This window comes from Mirounga angustirostris, unplaced genomic scaffold (genome assembly GCF_029215605.1).
Source record: "Mirounga angustirostris isolate CCGP_5_RB_7025 unplaced genomic scaffold, mMirAng1.0.hap1 SCAF_9, whole genome shotgun sequence".
NCBI lineage: Eukaryota > Metazoa > Chordata > Mammalia > Carnivora > Phocidae > Mirounga > Mirounga angustirostris.
This window is the reverse complement of record NW_026991717.1, coordinates 4,569,738-4,585,507: the sequence shown is the minus strand read 5'-3', so window position 1 is coordinate 4,585,507 and position 15,770 is coordinate 4,569,738. Positions and strand designations below refer to the sequence as shown.

Genomic DNA, 15,770 nt, shown 5'->3' with positions numbered 1-15,770 from the left:
GTCTTTCCTGAAGGCCCATGAGGGAAATCAGGGGGACTGATAGTGACTGAAGAGGCCTTGCTTTTGCAGAGCCTCATAACAAGGACCAGGGAGCTCTTCAGGGTGGCCTCCCCATCCCTGCCCGCATGGCTCTTCCACAGACAGGCCTGGAGACTCGGGGAGGGTCACTTTCGCATCCAACCAGAGTCACCTACGAGTGAGTCACAGCCTTCCCTAGAAAGTCAGCAATGATCATTCACAAGAGTCACACGGTCACTCTGAGCAGCTCCCCCCCCTGCCCCCGCAGAGAAGCCCAAAGGAAGGAAAGCTGAGCCAGCATGTAGGGAGAAGGCATTTTATTGGGATTTTGCTACACAAATAGCTGCAGAAGGCTGGGAAGACAGGGCCACAGCCACCAGCAACCTCTGCATCAGTCACTGTGGAACCCATGGCGGGGTGTGGGGAGCCTGGTAATGACCGGAGGGCAACAGGCCCCCCCGGATGCTATCTGGCATGAGGAATCTGCTAGGAGAGAGAGAAAGAGAAAAGAGAGAGAAAAGGGCGGGGGGTGGGGGGAGCGGGCTAACAGCCCAGATGCCACGGAGGAGAGACAAGCAGGGGTCAAGGAGGTCACAGCCCCGGGGGATCACTGGGTCAGAGCCTGCACCACGTCCTTCACCAGCATGGTGCCGATCACCATCTTCTCGCTGTTGATGGTCAGCTGGGCAGCTCCTGTGGGCCGGGCGTCCAGGGTCAGCAGGACCAGGCTCCCGCTGGTCAGCGTCCTGCCTGCAAATCTGAGGTGAGGGCAGAGGCAGGGGCTCAGCCTCGGGGCACAGGACCCTGCTGCAGAGCAGGCCTCCCCAGAGCCCATCTCTTCCCCTCTGCTGGTGGCCGATACCTGTACTCATCAGATGCCCCACAAGGAACACGACCCAGGTTGGCAATGGTAGTCACTTTCTGCACCACAATGTGGTCACTCCGACAGGTGTCTGGCAGCGTGAGCTTCTCTGTGACCTCGCTCATGCCTGTCAGCTTTCCTGGGGGCAGAGGTCACGATGAGGGCAGAGGCCATGTTGGGTCTAGAGGCTGGCACCTGAGTCTGTCCACGGAGCATCCTCCACCAAGGTCCCCTCAAGCTGGACAGGTCTCATGCTAAGAGCGGGTCTGAATCTCTCAGGCTTAAGGAGGGGCTACTTCTGTCCTGGACTACACCCTTCTTCAGGAAGCCAGCCTCCCCACCCTACCCCACCCCCCCTCCCCGAGCTCTATCCACGCTGTTGACCAAAGACGGATCTGGCCCTTCTCCACTGTCAGACTTCTGGGCTACCGCCCCTTGGGAGGGAGGGACCAGTGGACATGGTGGCCAGTCAGCTCAAAGCGGTGTCCTCCACCCCAGCCCCCACATGCTCTGGTCTTTCCTGGCTGGCCCTCCAACCCAAGTTCAAATCCCTCCCAGCTCCTGGAAGCTGAGTCCTCACAAACACATCCCTGGTGGCTCTTACACTCCTGGTCAGGGCACTGGTCCTCACCAGACAGGCCAGAGTGCAGCAGAGACGTGAGGCTCTCAGAGGTGGATCTCTCGTTTCACCTGCGGCCTGAGCTCCGAACCTGGCCAGGGCTCCTGAAGCCCCCCAGACATTCACAGCATCCCACAACCCCTCACTCTGCAGGCCCGAGCTCTCCTCTCCACTCTCACACTCAGGGCCAGCGTGTAACATCCTCCGCCTGCCCTCCTGCCACCTTCCCTGCAGCCCTTCCATCCTTCCCCTGCTGCTTCCCCCATTCTTCTCCTTTTGAGAACAGGCCTCCCTCTCCTGCTGCCCTCATCCCCTTCCTTCCTGATGAGTGACATTTTCTTGCTCCTCTACCTTTACTCTCCCCATGGCCAAGTCTCCAAGTCCTTAAAAAGTCCTCTCTATCATGCTACTGCCGTGTCTCCCTCCCCAGGGTCCACTGCCTCAAGCCCCCGTCTCCTCCCAACCACTGCAATTGGCCTCTGTCCCCCCTTTGCAATGACCTGCTCTCTGACGTGGGCAGCCACCTCCCACCTGCTGGAGCAGAAGGTCTGGGTCGTCCTGGCCTAGCCACCCCACCCCAGGGCAGTCTTCTGCCCTCTCTTCTCCCCGGGGTCTCCTTCCGCCTCTCATTCTGCTCTTTCTCTTACCCCTCCCCTCTTTCTCCGTGGGTTTTCCTCAAGGACGCTCCCTGGCCTCACCTTCCCACTCGTCTCTTTCCCAAGAGCATCTGACTCATTCACAGCTCCAGCTCTCACCTCTGTGCTCATGACTCCAGCCTAGAGGTGTTTCCGGGGCACAGACCCGCATCTGCAGTTGCTTACTGAAGTACTCCTCCTGAACTTCCCACATGCACCTCACAATCAGCTGATCTGAAACCAACCATGATCTTCCCTCCTCCCCTGCTGAGCCCATTCCTCCTTCTTCCGCACCAGGGGTTCGGCAAATTATGGGCTGCAAGCCAAATCCAGCCTACCAGCTATATGGCCCGCCACACATTTTATATTTTTTAAGTGTCGGGGGGGAAAAATCAAAAGATTAATATTTCATGACATATGAAAATCACATGAAATTCCAATTTCAGTGTCCGTAAATAGAATTTTATTGGAACATAACCACACTCATTCATTTATACGTTTATCTGTGACGTATTCAATTGTCGCAGAGACAACACGGCCCACAAAGCCTAAAACATCTGTTTTCTGGCCCATTACAGGAAAAGACTGCCGACTCACGGTCTAGGTAAGGGCACTGCCATTCTCCCTGCCACCCTGCCATCCTCGTACACCTCTCTCTCCTCCTCCTCAGGGCAGCAAGCGGCCCCCGGCTGTCCCCTTCTCAGCACCACGACCCGCCCCAGCCCTGCAATGCCTTTGCTGAGGCGCTCATCCCAGTCCTCACCATCTCTCACCAGATCTACTGCAATAGCCTTATACATAGTCACAGGATTTAGGCCAAGGTCACACACCAAGTGAGGGGTGGGGTCAGAATTTCGAGCCAGGACTCATGAAGCCCCATGCTTCTCCCACCTAAGCTGTCCTGCCTCCTTGCCTGCTGCAGGCTCTCCCAGTGCGGTCTTAGCTGCGGGTGCTGCGGATTCCCCTTGCTGAAGCTGAGGTCTGAACCTGGCTCCTTCCTCAGACACCTTCACGGACCCCTCCGCTGCTAGGAAAATGAGGTCTGCGGTGCTAATCTCCCTCACAGTGTTGGGGGACCGGATAACTTTGGCGTCCCCTTCCAGCTCTCAAATTCTGGGATTGAAATCCTTTAGCACAGTAATCAAGGCTCCCAGAAACTAGACCAGACATCTCATTTTCAGCTTTGTTCTGACTACCCCTCTGTGCTGCGGACTCCTGAGCTCCAAACCAAACTCCTCTCTCTTGCTGGAAACTTTCACCCACACGTACTCATGATATTTCCCCAAGCTGGAATGCTGGCCTAGACTTTTCTGCCTGGCTGAGTCCCACTCTCTCCAAAGCCTCACTGAAGTGTCCCACCCTCTGGGAAGCCTCTGCTGGAGGCACAAGCTACGAGGCCTCCCTCTGTCTGAAGATGGCGAGGCTCCTCCAGCATGATGGCACTGTGAGCTGCCTGAGCCCCAGCGGATGGTGCTGAGCCCCCTCCCTGTCGACCCCAGGGAGCACTCACCCTGTTCCTTCTTGAACTCATTCTCGCTCATGAACACAGGAGCCATCAGCTCCCCAACAGGTGGCTGGATGGAGACATAGAACTGCCGGGTTTGGGTACTGGGAAGGGTGGGAGGAGACAGAGGGAGAGGAAATGAGGCCAGCATCTTGCCCCTCACCTCCCACTTTGCCTGGAGGCAACAAGAGTGCAAGAGAGAAGATCTGAGGGCCTGGGATGGCTTCCGAACCCAGCAGCTCATGATGTATCCCTGCCATTCTGCTCCCTCTTCTCCCCAGGCCCCCCACCCCCCCTCCACCCCACCATGAGTTGGATACACACCACAGCTGGAAGTTGGCCGCCTGGGTTGAGTCACAGAAATTGATGCCCATTACAGCAGTGACAGATTCTCCAGGTGCCAGCGACTCTGTGGGGATGAGGCAGGGAGAGGGGGAGAGTGGGGGACACCATCACCCGATAGGTCTGGAACCCACCACTGCCAGAGCTGACCACCCCTCCATGCATTCCTGGCTTTCTGGGCCTTTGGAGATGGTTCCTGGTTTTCTCCTTAAATCTAAGTACCCTCCTCCCCCTGTCCCTCACCCCATTTAAGTCCGTCCTGAAATCACCAAGGCCTCAAGCACCTTCTGCCCTGACACGGACTTGCTTGTTTCCTAGTCCATCTTGTCTACCAGGGCATGATATCAGATGCCCTCTCTGTACCCACACAGCCTGGCCCAGCACAGAGGGGGCATCAGCAGCCACAGAAAGACTGACTCTGCCCACGAGCCTCCTTCTCCACCATGTCCAAGGCCCTCCATACCGATTTCAGGGAATTCCTGGATGCTGATGCCGGCAGGCAGTTTGGGGGTGCCCACGTGCAGGCCCTTGATGGGGGTATCAGAGCTGTTGGAGAAGTGGATGTGCACAGATACCATGTGGGGGTCCCCCGGGAAAGGCTGGCGGCTGAAGGTGTAGTCCACAGCCAGCCCCTCGCCAGCTGCACGGTGTAACAGTTCCTGCCTCCCAACACCTGACGCTGGACTCAGCAGCTGGAGGGGAGGAGGAGGAGGGCCAGTATGGAAATGAACAAGGAGAGAGCCTGTCCCCGCCTTGTCCTCACCTAGGGTCATCGAGCAATGGGGACTCAACGCTATCCCCTACATCACACCCCCCCCCCACACACACACTCAAATCCACACTATAGGACGCACCACAGAGATGTGCCCCTGACCCAGCAGTCCTGCATCCCACTTACCGAGGGCACCAGTGGGGAGTCTGTGAGGGTCAGGCCCTCCAGGTCAGTAGCCAGACTGGTGGACACAATCGTGGAGGGAGACACAGGCTGGACACTGGGCGGGGTGACTGTGGAGTAGATGAGGAAGGCTCTGATGACGGAGGGGCAACGTGGAGTTGGATTGGGTTGAGCAGGGAGCCCAGAGCTCAGGGAGCACACGGTTCAGCACCACGGACAGCGAAGCACAAGGCAGGCGGGTTTTGCTCCTTGCTCCCAACCCCACACCTGGGGAGGTTGTCCTGCTACCCTCTCAACCCAGAAGTGTGTTCTGTCTGCTCCTCCTACCCGGAGTCCTGGGGAACCTAATCCAGAGCGCCCATGGACTTTCTTACACCCTCCCGAGGTCTCCTTCCCCCGGTGACTTCTACCCCAAACTCACAGTCCTCTAGGTCAAGCAGGGAGATCTCCTTGGCTACCGGGGCACTTTTGCCACTGGGAGGCTGAAAGAGAAAATGGGATGCAGGTGCGGAAGGAGAGCACCTGGCCTGTTCTGGGTTGGGTAGATGACACCATGGTCTATTCTAGATGGTGGGGAGATGACTGGGCCTGGCCCATGAGCCCAGCGCCCCCCTCCTGCCCCAAGGCTCTCACTGTTTTTTTCCTCCAAGGAGCAGGTTCCATCTGCTCCCCCTCTGTCTCTGATGTCCTCTCAGACTCTGATGAGCTACTGCTGGAACCACTGCCCTCATCTGAGGATGAATCGTCTCCTTGTCCCTCGGCCACCTTCTTCCTCTTCTTCATCTTCCTCTTCCCACCTTCCTCCTCACTCTGTTCACTGGAGGAGAGGGGGCAAATGGGACTCAGGCCCAGCCTGGACACATCTCCTTGCCTCACAGAAGAGCAGAAACCCAGGAAAGTGGGAGGGGGGAGAGGGGGTCCAAGCCAGAGGAGCCCGCACGTGGGCCCCTATGCCTGGGCCCCTGGCCCCAGACTGCTTCTCCACGCTGCCCCCATGAGGGGGCAGGCCCAGCAGAGGCCCCCTGCAGCCAGCCAAAGCAGCCATCATGCGAGTGCCCTGGGGGTCTGCAGGCCCCACCAGATCAGGAGGAAGCGTGGGGGCTCTTAGGAGAGGGGCTAAGGCTGAACATTCCCCCTTCTTTTCCAGAGGAGACCCCTGAACCCCACCAGCCACCTGGCTGGCTCCCCTCTTACCTCTCACTGCTCCTCCCTTTCTCCTCCTCCTGGTCTTCACTCTCAGACTCACTGCTAGACTCCTCGGAGCCACTCTGGTCGCTGCTCTTACTGTCCGAGGCGCTCTCGGACCCGGGGTCTATGGAGGAACGGTTTCAGGGCCCCTCCCTGTGTGCAGACCTCCTTGGGTCCAGAGCGGGTGCCCTGGGATCCCGCCTTGACTCAGCACTGAAGCTGCAGCCCCTTGAGCTGCCCCCGGCCCCAGATGCCACCCGGCAACCAGGACACAGATGGACTCATATGGGACGTGCAATCCCTCGGGCCCACCCCCACACATACAGGTCCACACAAGCAGGTGAGCAACCCCGTGCACACGTGAAACCATGTGAAACACATGTGAGCAGGGGCACAGAGTCCCCAGCTCTGCTGATCTCCTCACCGCTGTCTGCAGACTCTGTGGGGCCTGACTCCCCCTCAGAGTCCGAGTAGAAGGGTTTCTCCTTCTCCTTCCTTTTCTCTCGATTTGAGCACTTGGTCCATTCAGGTACCTGGAAATGGGGGTGGGGCAAGAGGAGCATCGAATCATGGTTGAGGCGGAGGAAGGAAAGCACGAGGCTTCTACCCTGCACCCTGCCCTATTTGGTCCAGTCTCCAAGAGAGAATAATGGGGGGAGGGGATGCTGTTGACGCAGGGAGCACTGCTAACCAAAGAAGAAGCAGGGTGTAGCACACAAGGGGAAGGGGAGGGGGAGCATGGGGTGGGGGGAGAGAGCACGGCACACGGGCAGGGGGACCTCCGCGTATTCGCCCAGCAGGCCCACGTGGGTCTCGATAAGGGAGAGATCTTCTTCCTGCATGTGGGGAGGGTGTCAGGAGGGCTGGGCCAGCACTGCCCAGGCTCCCTGCTATCTGCCCCCCCCCACACACACACAGCTCAACCCTTCACCCCCGCTGACCTCCACGTTTCGCACAGATGGGTCTGGAGCTTCCTCTGGCCAGTCTGGGAGCTCCTGGTAGCCTGTGGCCTTGGCATTGAGGAGGTGGGACAGTGAGCCCAGTTGGAAGTGGTCCCGGTCTGGGGGCAGGATTAGAGGTCAGGCCAGGAGGAGGTGTTAGGAAATGCCCTGGGAGAGTTATCTCCCAGATGGGGTGGAGACTCTGGCTGGGATCCCCCCCATCTAGGCAGATGAAGGCAGCGGCTGTGTCCTGTTAGGGTTCTTCCACCCTGAAGGTACCCTCAGGGCCATGTGCCGGAAGACAAGGTGGTCTGGCCTGACTAGAGCACGGGCTGAGGGATGGGGGCAGGTGGGACCGCGGAGTGGGGGCTCGAGGCCCAGAGATGCTGCTGGCCCTTCTGCTTGGTTCTGCCTGAAGGGGAGGCAGACCTGTGAGTGCGGCTTCTCTTCCCGGGCAATGGGGCTGTGTGTCTCGGCCAGGCTTGGGAAGGAGGCCTGGTTGGTATGAGAATAGCAACTGTGAGGAAGAGGCTGACCAGGCTGGGTCAAGTGGGGGAGACATGCCTGGTCAGGCTCTGGACCCCATGGAGAGGGGTGTGCAGTCTGAATGGGAGTGGGAAGGAGTCAGGACCAGAGGTCTAGCCTGTGGTATCGGAGGGTAACACAGAGTGGGGATGGTTTCGGGGAGGAGAAAGGGACTTCCTCCTTCCTGGGAGATTTTCAAATCTGTCCCATCCCTCAGAATCTCCCTATTCCTAAGGTCCAGGGAAGAGAAAAAGTAGAACAGAAAGACACCCAGGAAAACTGAGCTTTGTGAATGAGGCTCCCCTCCTGTGTAGGTTCTGAGGTCCAGAGAGCCAGCTGGAGGACCCTCCCCTCCCGGCCTCTCTCCAGGCCCCGGTCACAGGAGACGAGCCCAAGGACAGAGGCAAGGCTGAGGGCCCAGCATCTGGGCTGAGCTCCAGTGACAGCCCCAAGTGCTGGAAACTTCTTTCTCAAGACCCTTACAAACATACACCTCTCCTCTGAACACTATTTGATTTCTTGCCTTCCTGGGCCCTTGGTATTTAAATCTTGATATAAAGTGGCGGCTAGGGAGGGAGGTGGACGGGGGAGCGGGACAGGAGAGGAGCCAGGAGCCCATGCTGGCTGGGAGGGCGGGGGCTCAGGCAAGAGGATGCTGGTGCTGGTTGTGGGTGAGCGGGTGAGTAAGCCCCAGGTGCTGCAGGACGGGCAGAAGGGGTGGGCTGGGGGTAGAGGGCGGCATTTCTCCAGAAGTAGTCCTGATGTCTGGCTAAGACTGGGACCTCAGGGGCATGGTCTGGGGCTGGGGTCCTGGCTAATTCCTCCCCCACCCCCGGGGGGTCACCCTTGATTTCAGCTCCCACCTTTGAAGGATGACTCCAAGACGGGGGCTGGTTTGGGTGCCAGGAAGAGCTTCTTGGCATGGCGGCTGAGGGCACCCCCCTGCTCTGATGGGACAATCAGCTGCCGGGTGAAGCGTGCTCGGTCACGGATATCATAGTTCTGGTCGTACTTGGCCAGACTCAGCACATACTGGGTCAGCAGCTTAGTCTGGGGGACGAGAGGTGGGGACATGGGGGGCGGGGGCCTGTAGCAGATTCTGTAAGCGGACACCTGCCAGCCAGCTGCATCCACCAACTCCCTCCCTCACTGTTGTTGTACCACTCTGCGTTTCCCCTCACGTCCCTGGTCCTGTTCCTGACCCCAGCTCCGACAACAGCCATGCCCCGCAGGAGAGGTCGCCCTTTTGGAATCTCCTCCCTCTGGGCGGTGGGCTCCATTCTTCCTCAGGCTGGGGTCCCCACTGTCCCCCCTGTCCCAGGCCCGGCTCCTACCCTGCCTACTCCAGGCCTGGCCAGCCTCTTTACTGTGGGGTGCCAGGCTGAGTGGAGGTCTGGAACATCCTATTGGAAATCTCACAGTTCCCAGCGTCCACCACACAGAGGAAAAGTACACAGCAGAAGAGGGGGAAGGACAGGGGGATCCCCTTGGCAGGGGCTGTCCTCATGCCCCGTTGACTCACATGGTACATTCTGAGCAGCCCAGAGTCTCAGAGGCCATGACCTCCCCTAGAAGGTTCTAATGAGATCAGAGCAAACTGCAGCTGCCTATGGGTTTGCTGGAGTCTTGTGGGGTCCATTGTCTACAATGGAAGCAGCCACATCCCAGGACCCAAAATCTTGATTTCTGCCTTGATCCTGGCCTACTCTGCCCTGCGTTCATAGCATGACAGGCAGCAGACGTCATTCACGGAGGCCTTCTAGCACCGTGTGCTCTGTAAGGTGCTTCACACGATCTCATGTAACGTCACAGCCCCTCTGCGAGGTAGGGGCGACTGCCCCCACTTCCAGAGGAGAAGCGGAGTCAGAAGTGACTTCTCTCAGGTTAAGGAGTCAGTCAGCGCTGCTTCTAGGCCTGGGCCCGCCAGAGCCGGCCACCCACCAGCTCCCCTGCACCACCTCCCGCTGACATAAGGCGGCTGCCCCCACTCAGGTCTCCGCCTCTTATGAGCAAGACAGTCAGAATCACCAAGTACACAGATCTCATGTCCCCACAGCCAGAGTGCCCGGGGCAGCCGGAACCAGCGGAGGGAGTCCGGAACCCAACCTGGTCCTCCTGCGGTTTATGGACATCCAGCCGAGGGCATGGCTGACTCAGGTAACCCAGTGGGAGCGTCAGGAAGATGTCCGTGAGGGGCAGAGCCCCAGATGCTGGCCGAGAATCAGAGCTGCTGCCGTGGCGAAGCTAGAGAGCCGCTGTGACTCTCTCGTACCCAGGACACAGCCCACAGGGACGCTGGTGGACTCACCTTCAGCTCAGTCCCTTCCAGCAGTAGCAGTGCCTACAACCTTGTTGCCATCACAGATAAGTACTCTCAGCGCCATAAGCCCCAGGACACCTTGCAGTGGACTTCATCACAGACCTTCCCCTCCCTGGGCCAGACATCATTTGACTGGTCATGGCTGCTGGATGCCCTTATCAACATGGTCCATTGCCAAGATGCTGCTGATTCCCTTCTACAGCCCTCCCAGCTGGCTGATCAGACTCTCTCCCTCTCCCAAGTCCTTGACTAGTTCTGGAAAGAAGTGTTAAGGATTTGGATCCATCTGTCCACAGCCTTAACTGCATATCAACAGCCAGTATAGGAAGGGGCTGGTTCACCCTCCTTGTCACTGCAGGATTTGCTTATAACAATTCCTTACGCTTCTCCATCCCAAGGACCCATTCACCAGAAATCCTAGCATCCAGTCTGTACCACCAAGACCCTCACCTCACTCAGCCAGGATGGGCAGGATTTACGGGCAGCTCAAGAGGGCCTAAGAGACCTGCTTCAGGGCACCAAGAACGGAACAAGGCTCCCACGGACCAGTGGGCTCCAGCTTCCAGGGGGGACTTTTACGTGGGGAACATGGACTCCTTTTCACGAACCCATGTCAACACACCCCCTACCTTGCAGCTACCTGTTAAATCACACTGGGACACTGGCTCTGCAAAAAGCGAAAACAAAATACATCCTGACCTCACGTATCAAAATAGGCTCTAGATCTGTGTGGCACACAGATTTGAAGGTCCTCCCCCACAATCCTTGCCTCCTGGTGCTCATGCCCTTACGTAATCCTCTTTCTGTGAGTGTGGGCAAGACCTGAAACTCGCTTCTGACCAACAGACTACGGCAAAGGTGATGGGGCTGTAACATGATCCTGTGATTGAATTTCATTATGTAAGACTTGCTCTAGAGACTTTTTTCCTGGTGGCCTTGAAGAAATAAGCATCTGTGTTGGGAGACCCCCTTGGCGAGGAACTGAGGGTGGTCTCTCGAACTGAGGGCAGTCCCCAGCTGACAGCCAGCAAGAAGCCAGGGTCTCAGTCCTACCGTCCCAAGGAACTGGGGACACACCCAGGCTTATGACAACGACCTGACATCACACATCACCATCCAGGGGCTCAGGAGTCCCGCTGGGTCCTCAGCCCATCTGGGTGGCTCCCCACCCACATGGCTTCATCTTTTCAAATGTTCCTCCCACCTGTTCTTTCCTCCCCTCTGAACAAAGGAGGCACACAAATATTAGTTCAGTGAGTGCTCTAACTTCTCTTTGTAGCCTGCTTCTCCCACCACGCTGACACTCACAGACCCCGTCCCTCCTGGCTCCCATGCGTGACTGCTGCCTGTTCCACCTCCTGATGAGTGTCCCAGCCCCTGACAGCCCTGCCTCCCCACCTTAAGTCCCGGGGGCCCACCAGAGCCACCAGGGATCAAGGGAGCCACTGAAGAAACACAATGCTCCATCCAAAGACTGGATGGGATGGCAAGGAGGCCACCTGCAGGCGGGCAGGGACGTCACCGCCTCCAGGGTGTAGCCATGCTGCTGACCTCAGCTGCCCGCCCAGATACTCGGCTCTATAGCTCGCCAAACTTTTTCTAGAAGGGGCAGAAATTAACTATTGTAGGCTCTGTGGGCCATATGGGCTCTCACAACTAGTCAACTCTGCTATTGTAGCACAAAATCATCCATATACTATAAACAAATGAATGAACATGGTTGTGTCCCGATAAAACTTTATTTACAACCACAGGCAGCAGGCAGGATTTGGTCCCCTACCTCACCTAACTGAGAGGGGCAGTGAGTGTGGGAAGTGTCCTAGTGCTTGGCCTCTCCAACACCTTGAAAACTGCACATTACACCTCATTCTTAGGAGAATCTCCTGGGACCCTCTCAGGGGTTGCTGGACACTTAACAATATCCTGATATTCCAGCCTCGTTGAGCCACGCCCTCGGCTATGGTATATCTCATAACCTTTAACCTTGAGAATGACAATGGACTCCAGTACCATCCCAGACCAAGCAGAGATTTGCCCTCATAATCCCTGGCACAGACTGGCCAAACACCACTAAGCTTTGGGAGGAAGGACGGATCTCATATCCTAGGATACGCGTCCCCTCCCCCAGTGCCCGTCATCACGGGCCCCTCCCTCAGTCCTACTCCGCTGTGGTTCTTTACGGCCCTATTGTCCCAAAGGCAGCAGGTAGGGACACTCATACAGGCAGACTGGAGGTCACAGCCCCACAGGAGAGCCTCCAACCTCGGCCACCACCCCTACCGGCCCTTGGGTCCTCAGAGTAGCTGTGGACACTAGGGGACACCAGTTACCGAGATACACTAGACACTTGTCCTGAACTCTCTCTTCAGAAAGAGATGCTGGAGTCCACACCCGCCTGGTGAGGGCCCACAGCTTACTGCCTGCACCAATCCCGGGGCCTAGCACATGTCAGGGGGTGTCTCTCAATCCTCACCTGCTTAGAGTTGGTCAGGTAGAGCTTGGCTGCCAGATTGATGACCTGCAGCTTGACAATGTCCTCCTCTGCTGTGAAGGACTTGGCCATTTTCCTCAGGACGTCAGGTGCAATCTTGGGGACGTGCTCACAGTACTCGCCGATGAGCCACAGGATGCTGGCTCGGGCCATGGGCACCTGCGGGTGTACGAGAGGGGTCAGGACCGTGGTACGTGTGGACATGTGGGTGGGCACGTGGCCTGCCAGGGAAATGGCATTCCTCCCATCTGTGCTGGCCCATGAACTGTGGGGTTCTCTGGAAATGGGCCAGGGGGTTGGTGGAAGAGAGATTAAAAGGTGAGCATTTCCTGGGCAGCGTCTCCCTTCTCCCCTAGGGGTTCGCTAGCATGGGCAGAACCTTCAAGCCCCAAAGTCAGTCCTGGTTTGGTTTACAAGACTGATTTTCTAGCATTCTACTTCCACGTTATTCTTCCTGAATCTTCAAGGAATGCCTTATTTGAATGTTTCAACTTAGCAGTGCAATAAAAAACACAAGGTTTGTCAATCGGCCAGGCTTGGCCAGAGCTTCAGAGAACACATGAGTGGTGGTACAGACCCTGGAGCTCAGCGAGGGACCCTCAAGGGGAAAGCGAATCTTGGGCAACACGTGAGGGTCACCCGGTCCCCCCCCCCCCCCCCCGCCTTCCACTAGCAGACCTTTCAGAGCCAGTATGGAAGGTATGGAAGTTGATTTTATTAAGGCTAGAATGTTTAATTACAGGGTTTTAAAATCACGGGGAGGCTGCTGGGATGGGAGGGAGAGCGGGCTTACTCCCTCACCTGGATGTTGTCTGTGAGCTTCGCCAGGTGTTTGATGATCTCTCCGTGCTGTGCGGGCTGCATCTGCAGCAGCTTCTTGATGACAACCACGGACTCTGCCACCACAAGCTCTGTGGGGAATGAGCAGGTGGCCCCGGGGCGGTCAGGTGGCCATGCGCAGGGGGCGCCCACGCCTACAGTACCCCCAGACCCTTGGCTCTCTTCCACAGCCCCCCCACACTTCTCCAGTGGCCCTCAGAGACGTAGCAACACTTAGACGCTAACTGAGGGGGACGGACCAATGAACGTGCGTTGTGCCCGGACAGACAGGCGGACGCCCTCTGCTCATCAAAGCTGCACACGCAGACAAACACTGACCGTCACGGTTGGAAAGCAGCTGCACCAGGCCATTGAGGCAGGTGTCACGGACTCGGCCTATGTTAGTTGCACAGCGTCCGATGGCCTGGATCGTGGCGGCTACAAAGTCCTTGTCCATGCTGCGGATGTAGGTCTGTGGGACACCACAACAGAGTGACCCCCTGCTGGCACTGACCCTCCGTGATTCTGCAGGCTTAGGGGTCACCTTCCGGGAAGGCTGTCTCCCCTCATTCAACAACTCGTCATGCCAGACTAAACTCTGGGAGAGGGAACGACACCCTTACCCATCATGCAGTGATTCCCTGGCCCAAAGCCAGCAGAAGGCCCTGGGAGGGGGTCAAAGACAACCATTTCTCTGCTTCTGGCTCTTAAGAGAAGGGGGGCCCATCAGGATGATTGTCACTGAGCACAGGGTGCTGCAGGGCAACTCTCTTGGGTCCCTCTCCTGGGAGCTGGGCCCTGGCCCGTACCTGGAATTCCCGCAGGACAGTAGGGATGTTGGTCTCGTTGGCCAGGTTGGTCAACACTTCCAGCTGCAGGGAGGCAGAAAATGGGCAGGGTGGCCAGTGGGCTTTCTGTGCTCTCATAACCCCTCATTCCAAACACACTGCACAGACCGGAAAACGATCCTACGCACAGCCCTGCATCACCCTTAAACTGATGAAGAAAATGACAGATTGTGAAGCTTGTCCAAAACGCAGGAGGACCAGTTTGCCTCTTAAGTGGATTCCCTGACAGAGTGTGCTTATGGACAGCATGAGCATGTCACCTCTCCACCTCCACTGAAAACAAAGCCTCCTATTGCTATTAGGATAAAGAGCGACATCCTTACCGTGGTCTATAAATCCTCATATGAGCCGACCCCCGTCTACCTCTGTTCTCACACTGCTCTCCCCCTTGCCCTCCATGCCCCAGTCATATTGGCCTTTCGTCAGACCTCTTCCTGCCTCAGGGCCTTTGCATATACTGTTTCTTCTGTGTGAAGCAGTTCCTGCCATTCCTGTCCCTGCATTTGCCCAGACAATTCACCTTCATTTCTCAGGCCTCAGCTCAAGCCTCACCTCCTGGAGAAAAGCTTCCCTGGTACCCGACTAGATCAGGGCCTCCTACTCTATGCTCTGACAGCCCTCTGCATTTCTCTTTCTTACCTTATTTCTCAAGTGGGTTTTTACATTTGTTTTGTGATTAGCTCCTCAGTGTCTCCTCATCCCACTAAACTGTAAGCTCCAAAGGGCAAGGTGTCTGATGAGTTTGCCATCTCTCGTACCCCTAGATCTAGCTGTGACTGATACATAGTAGATGTTCAGAGAGTCAGGATTAACTGCTGCTGAATGAAATTACTCAGTAATGAGGAGGCAGAGCAGAATGGAATGTGGGTAGGGGCTCCTGACACTCCTTCTGTGGGTGTATATTTGCGTGAAAGCCTGAGGGAGTAGATGTATGGGGAAAAGAACATTGTGAGTGGAAGACAGGAGACCACAGCGGGGGCAAAGGAGGAATTCCAGAGTCAGCAGGACTGACTCTGGGCTAGGGACTTGGGTCTACATTTTTATAAAATGGAGATAATGTGCGCTTCCTGAGTTTATTATGAAAATCGGGTTACTTTACATGTGAAAAGCGGCAGATGTCCAACAGGTGATAGGCCAAGGGCAGTTCCCTTCCCACTCTCACTGGCCCGGCTTCCTGAGCCACGGTGGCCACTGTGGATATCTGAGGGTCGGCGGGGGTGGGGGGGAGGCGGAAGGGCGGCCTGCACGTCTGTCCATCACTCACCTTCAGGATCTTGATCTGGGTCGGGTCGGTGGATCTGATGTAGAAGCTCTTCAGGTAGGGCTCGAACATACCCTGGCAGGAGGGAGGCAGCCCCAGGGAGCTCCATCGCAGCCCTAGACCTGCCTCGTTTCCAGAGCGGCCCCAGCTCTCCTGACGCCAGGCGCAGGATCCTGCCGCAGCACTGTCCTCCCGCCTCCCTCTCAGGTCTGACCGCGTCTTTGTTCACCGGGTTTTCCTCCCTCCGCGGCCCTCAGGCTCCAGGCCCTGCTCATCCTCCTGCGCTGGGGGTCCCCCTTGCCACGCTCTGCACAGCTAGGCGTTCCCCGTCCTGCCTTTCCCCGGGGCCGCCCACACCCACGGGGGCCGCTCCTCCGACTGCGAGCGCAGGACGTGCTCACCCGGCGCTTGATGGACATGGTGGCCACGTTCTGGAGCACCACGTACTGCACCTCACTACGGAGAGGACAGGTCAGAGGTACCTGGGCCCCGCCCCCCGGGC

At 57.4% G+C, this 15,770-nt stretch overlaps 1 protein-coding gene across 9 annotated transcripts in view; it reads right to left on the bottom strand.

Annotated features, from left to right (window-relative positions):
• Positions 1-328: 328 nt before the first annotated feature.
• AP3B2 (adaptor related protein complex 3 subunit beta 2) overlaps positions 329-15,770 on the bottom strand; it is a 62,352-nt gene continuing 46,910 nt past the window's right edge. For 2 of the 9 annotated variants that reach the window (XM_064569821.1, XM_045901843.3), the window contains 18 exons: positions 15,670-15,724; positions 15,272-15,343; positions 13,969-14,031; positions 13,499-13,631; positions 13,142-13,251; positions 12,323-12,499; positions 8,393-8,579; positions 7,005-7,123; positions 6,488-6,596; positions 6,070-6,187; positions 5,509-5,692; positions 5,297-5,357; positions 4,879-4,985; positions 4,444-4,672; positions 3,963-4,047; positions 3,645-3,742; positions 881-1,019; positions 329-776 (listed from right to left, as the gene is read on the bottom strand). In XM_064569821.1, the coding sequence (XP_064425891.1) occupies positions 626-776; positions 881-1,019; positions 3,645-3,742; positions 3,963-4,047; positions 4,444-4,672; positions 4,879-4,985; positions 5,297-5,357; positions 5,509-5,692; positions 6,070-6,187; positions 6,488-6,596; positions 7,005-7,123; positions 8,393-8,579; positions 12,323-12,499; positions 13,142-13,251; positions 13,499-13,631; positions 13,969-14,031; positions 15,272-15,343; positions 15,670-15,724 (2,197 nt within the window). In that variant the 3' untranslated portion in view covers positions 329-625. Of the gene's footprint in view, positions 777-880; positions 1,020-3,644; positions 3,743-3,962; positions 4,048-4,443; positions 4,673-4,878; positions 4,986-5,296; positions 5,358-5,508; positions 5,693-6,069; positions 6,188-6,487; positions 6,597-6,842; positions 6,900-7,004; positions 7,124-8,392; positions 8,580-12,322; positions 12,500-13,141; positions 13,252-13,498; positions 13,632-13,968; positions 14,156-15,271; positions 15,516-15,669; positions 15,725-15,770 lie in introns of those variants that run through there. The other 7 variants (XM_064569827.1, XM_064569820.1, XM_064569824.1 and 4 more) reach the window with 7 other exon arrangements.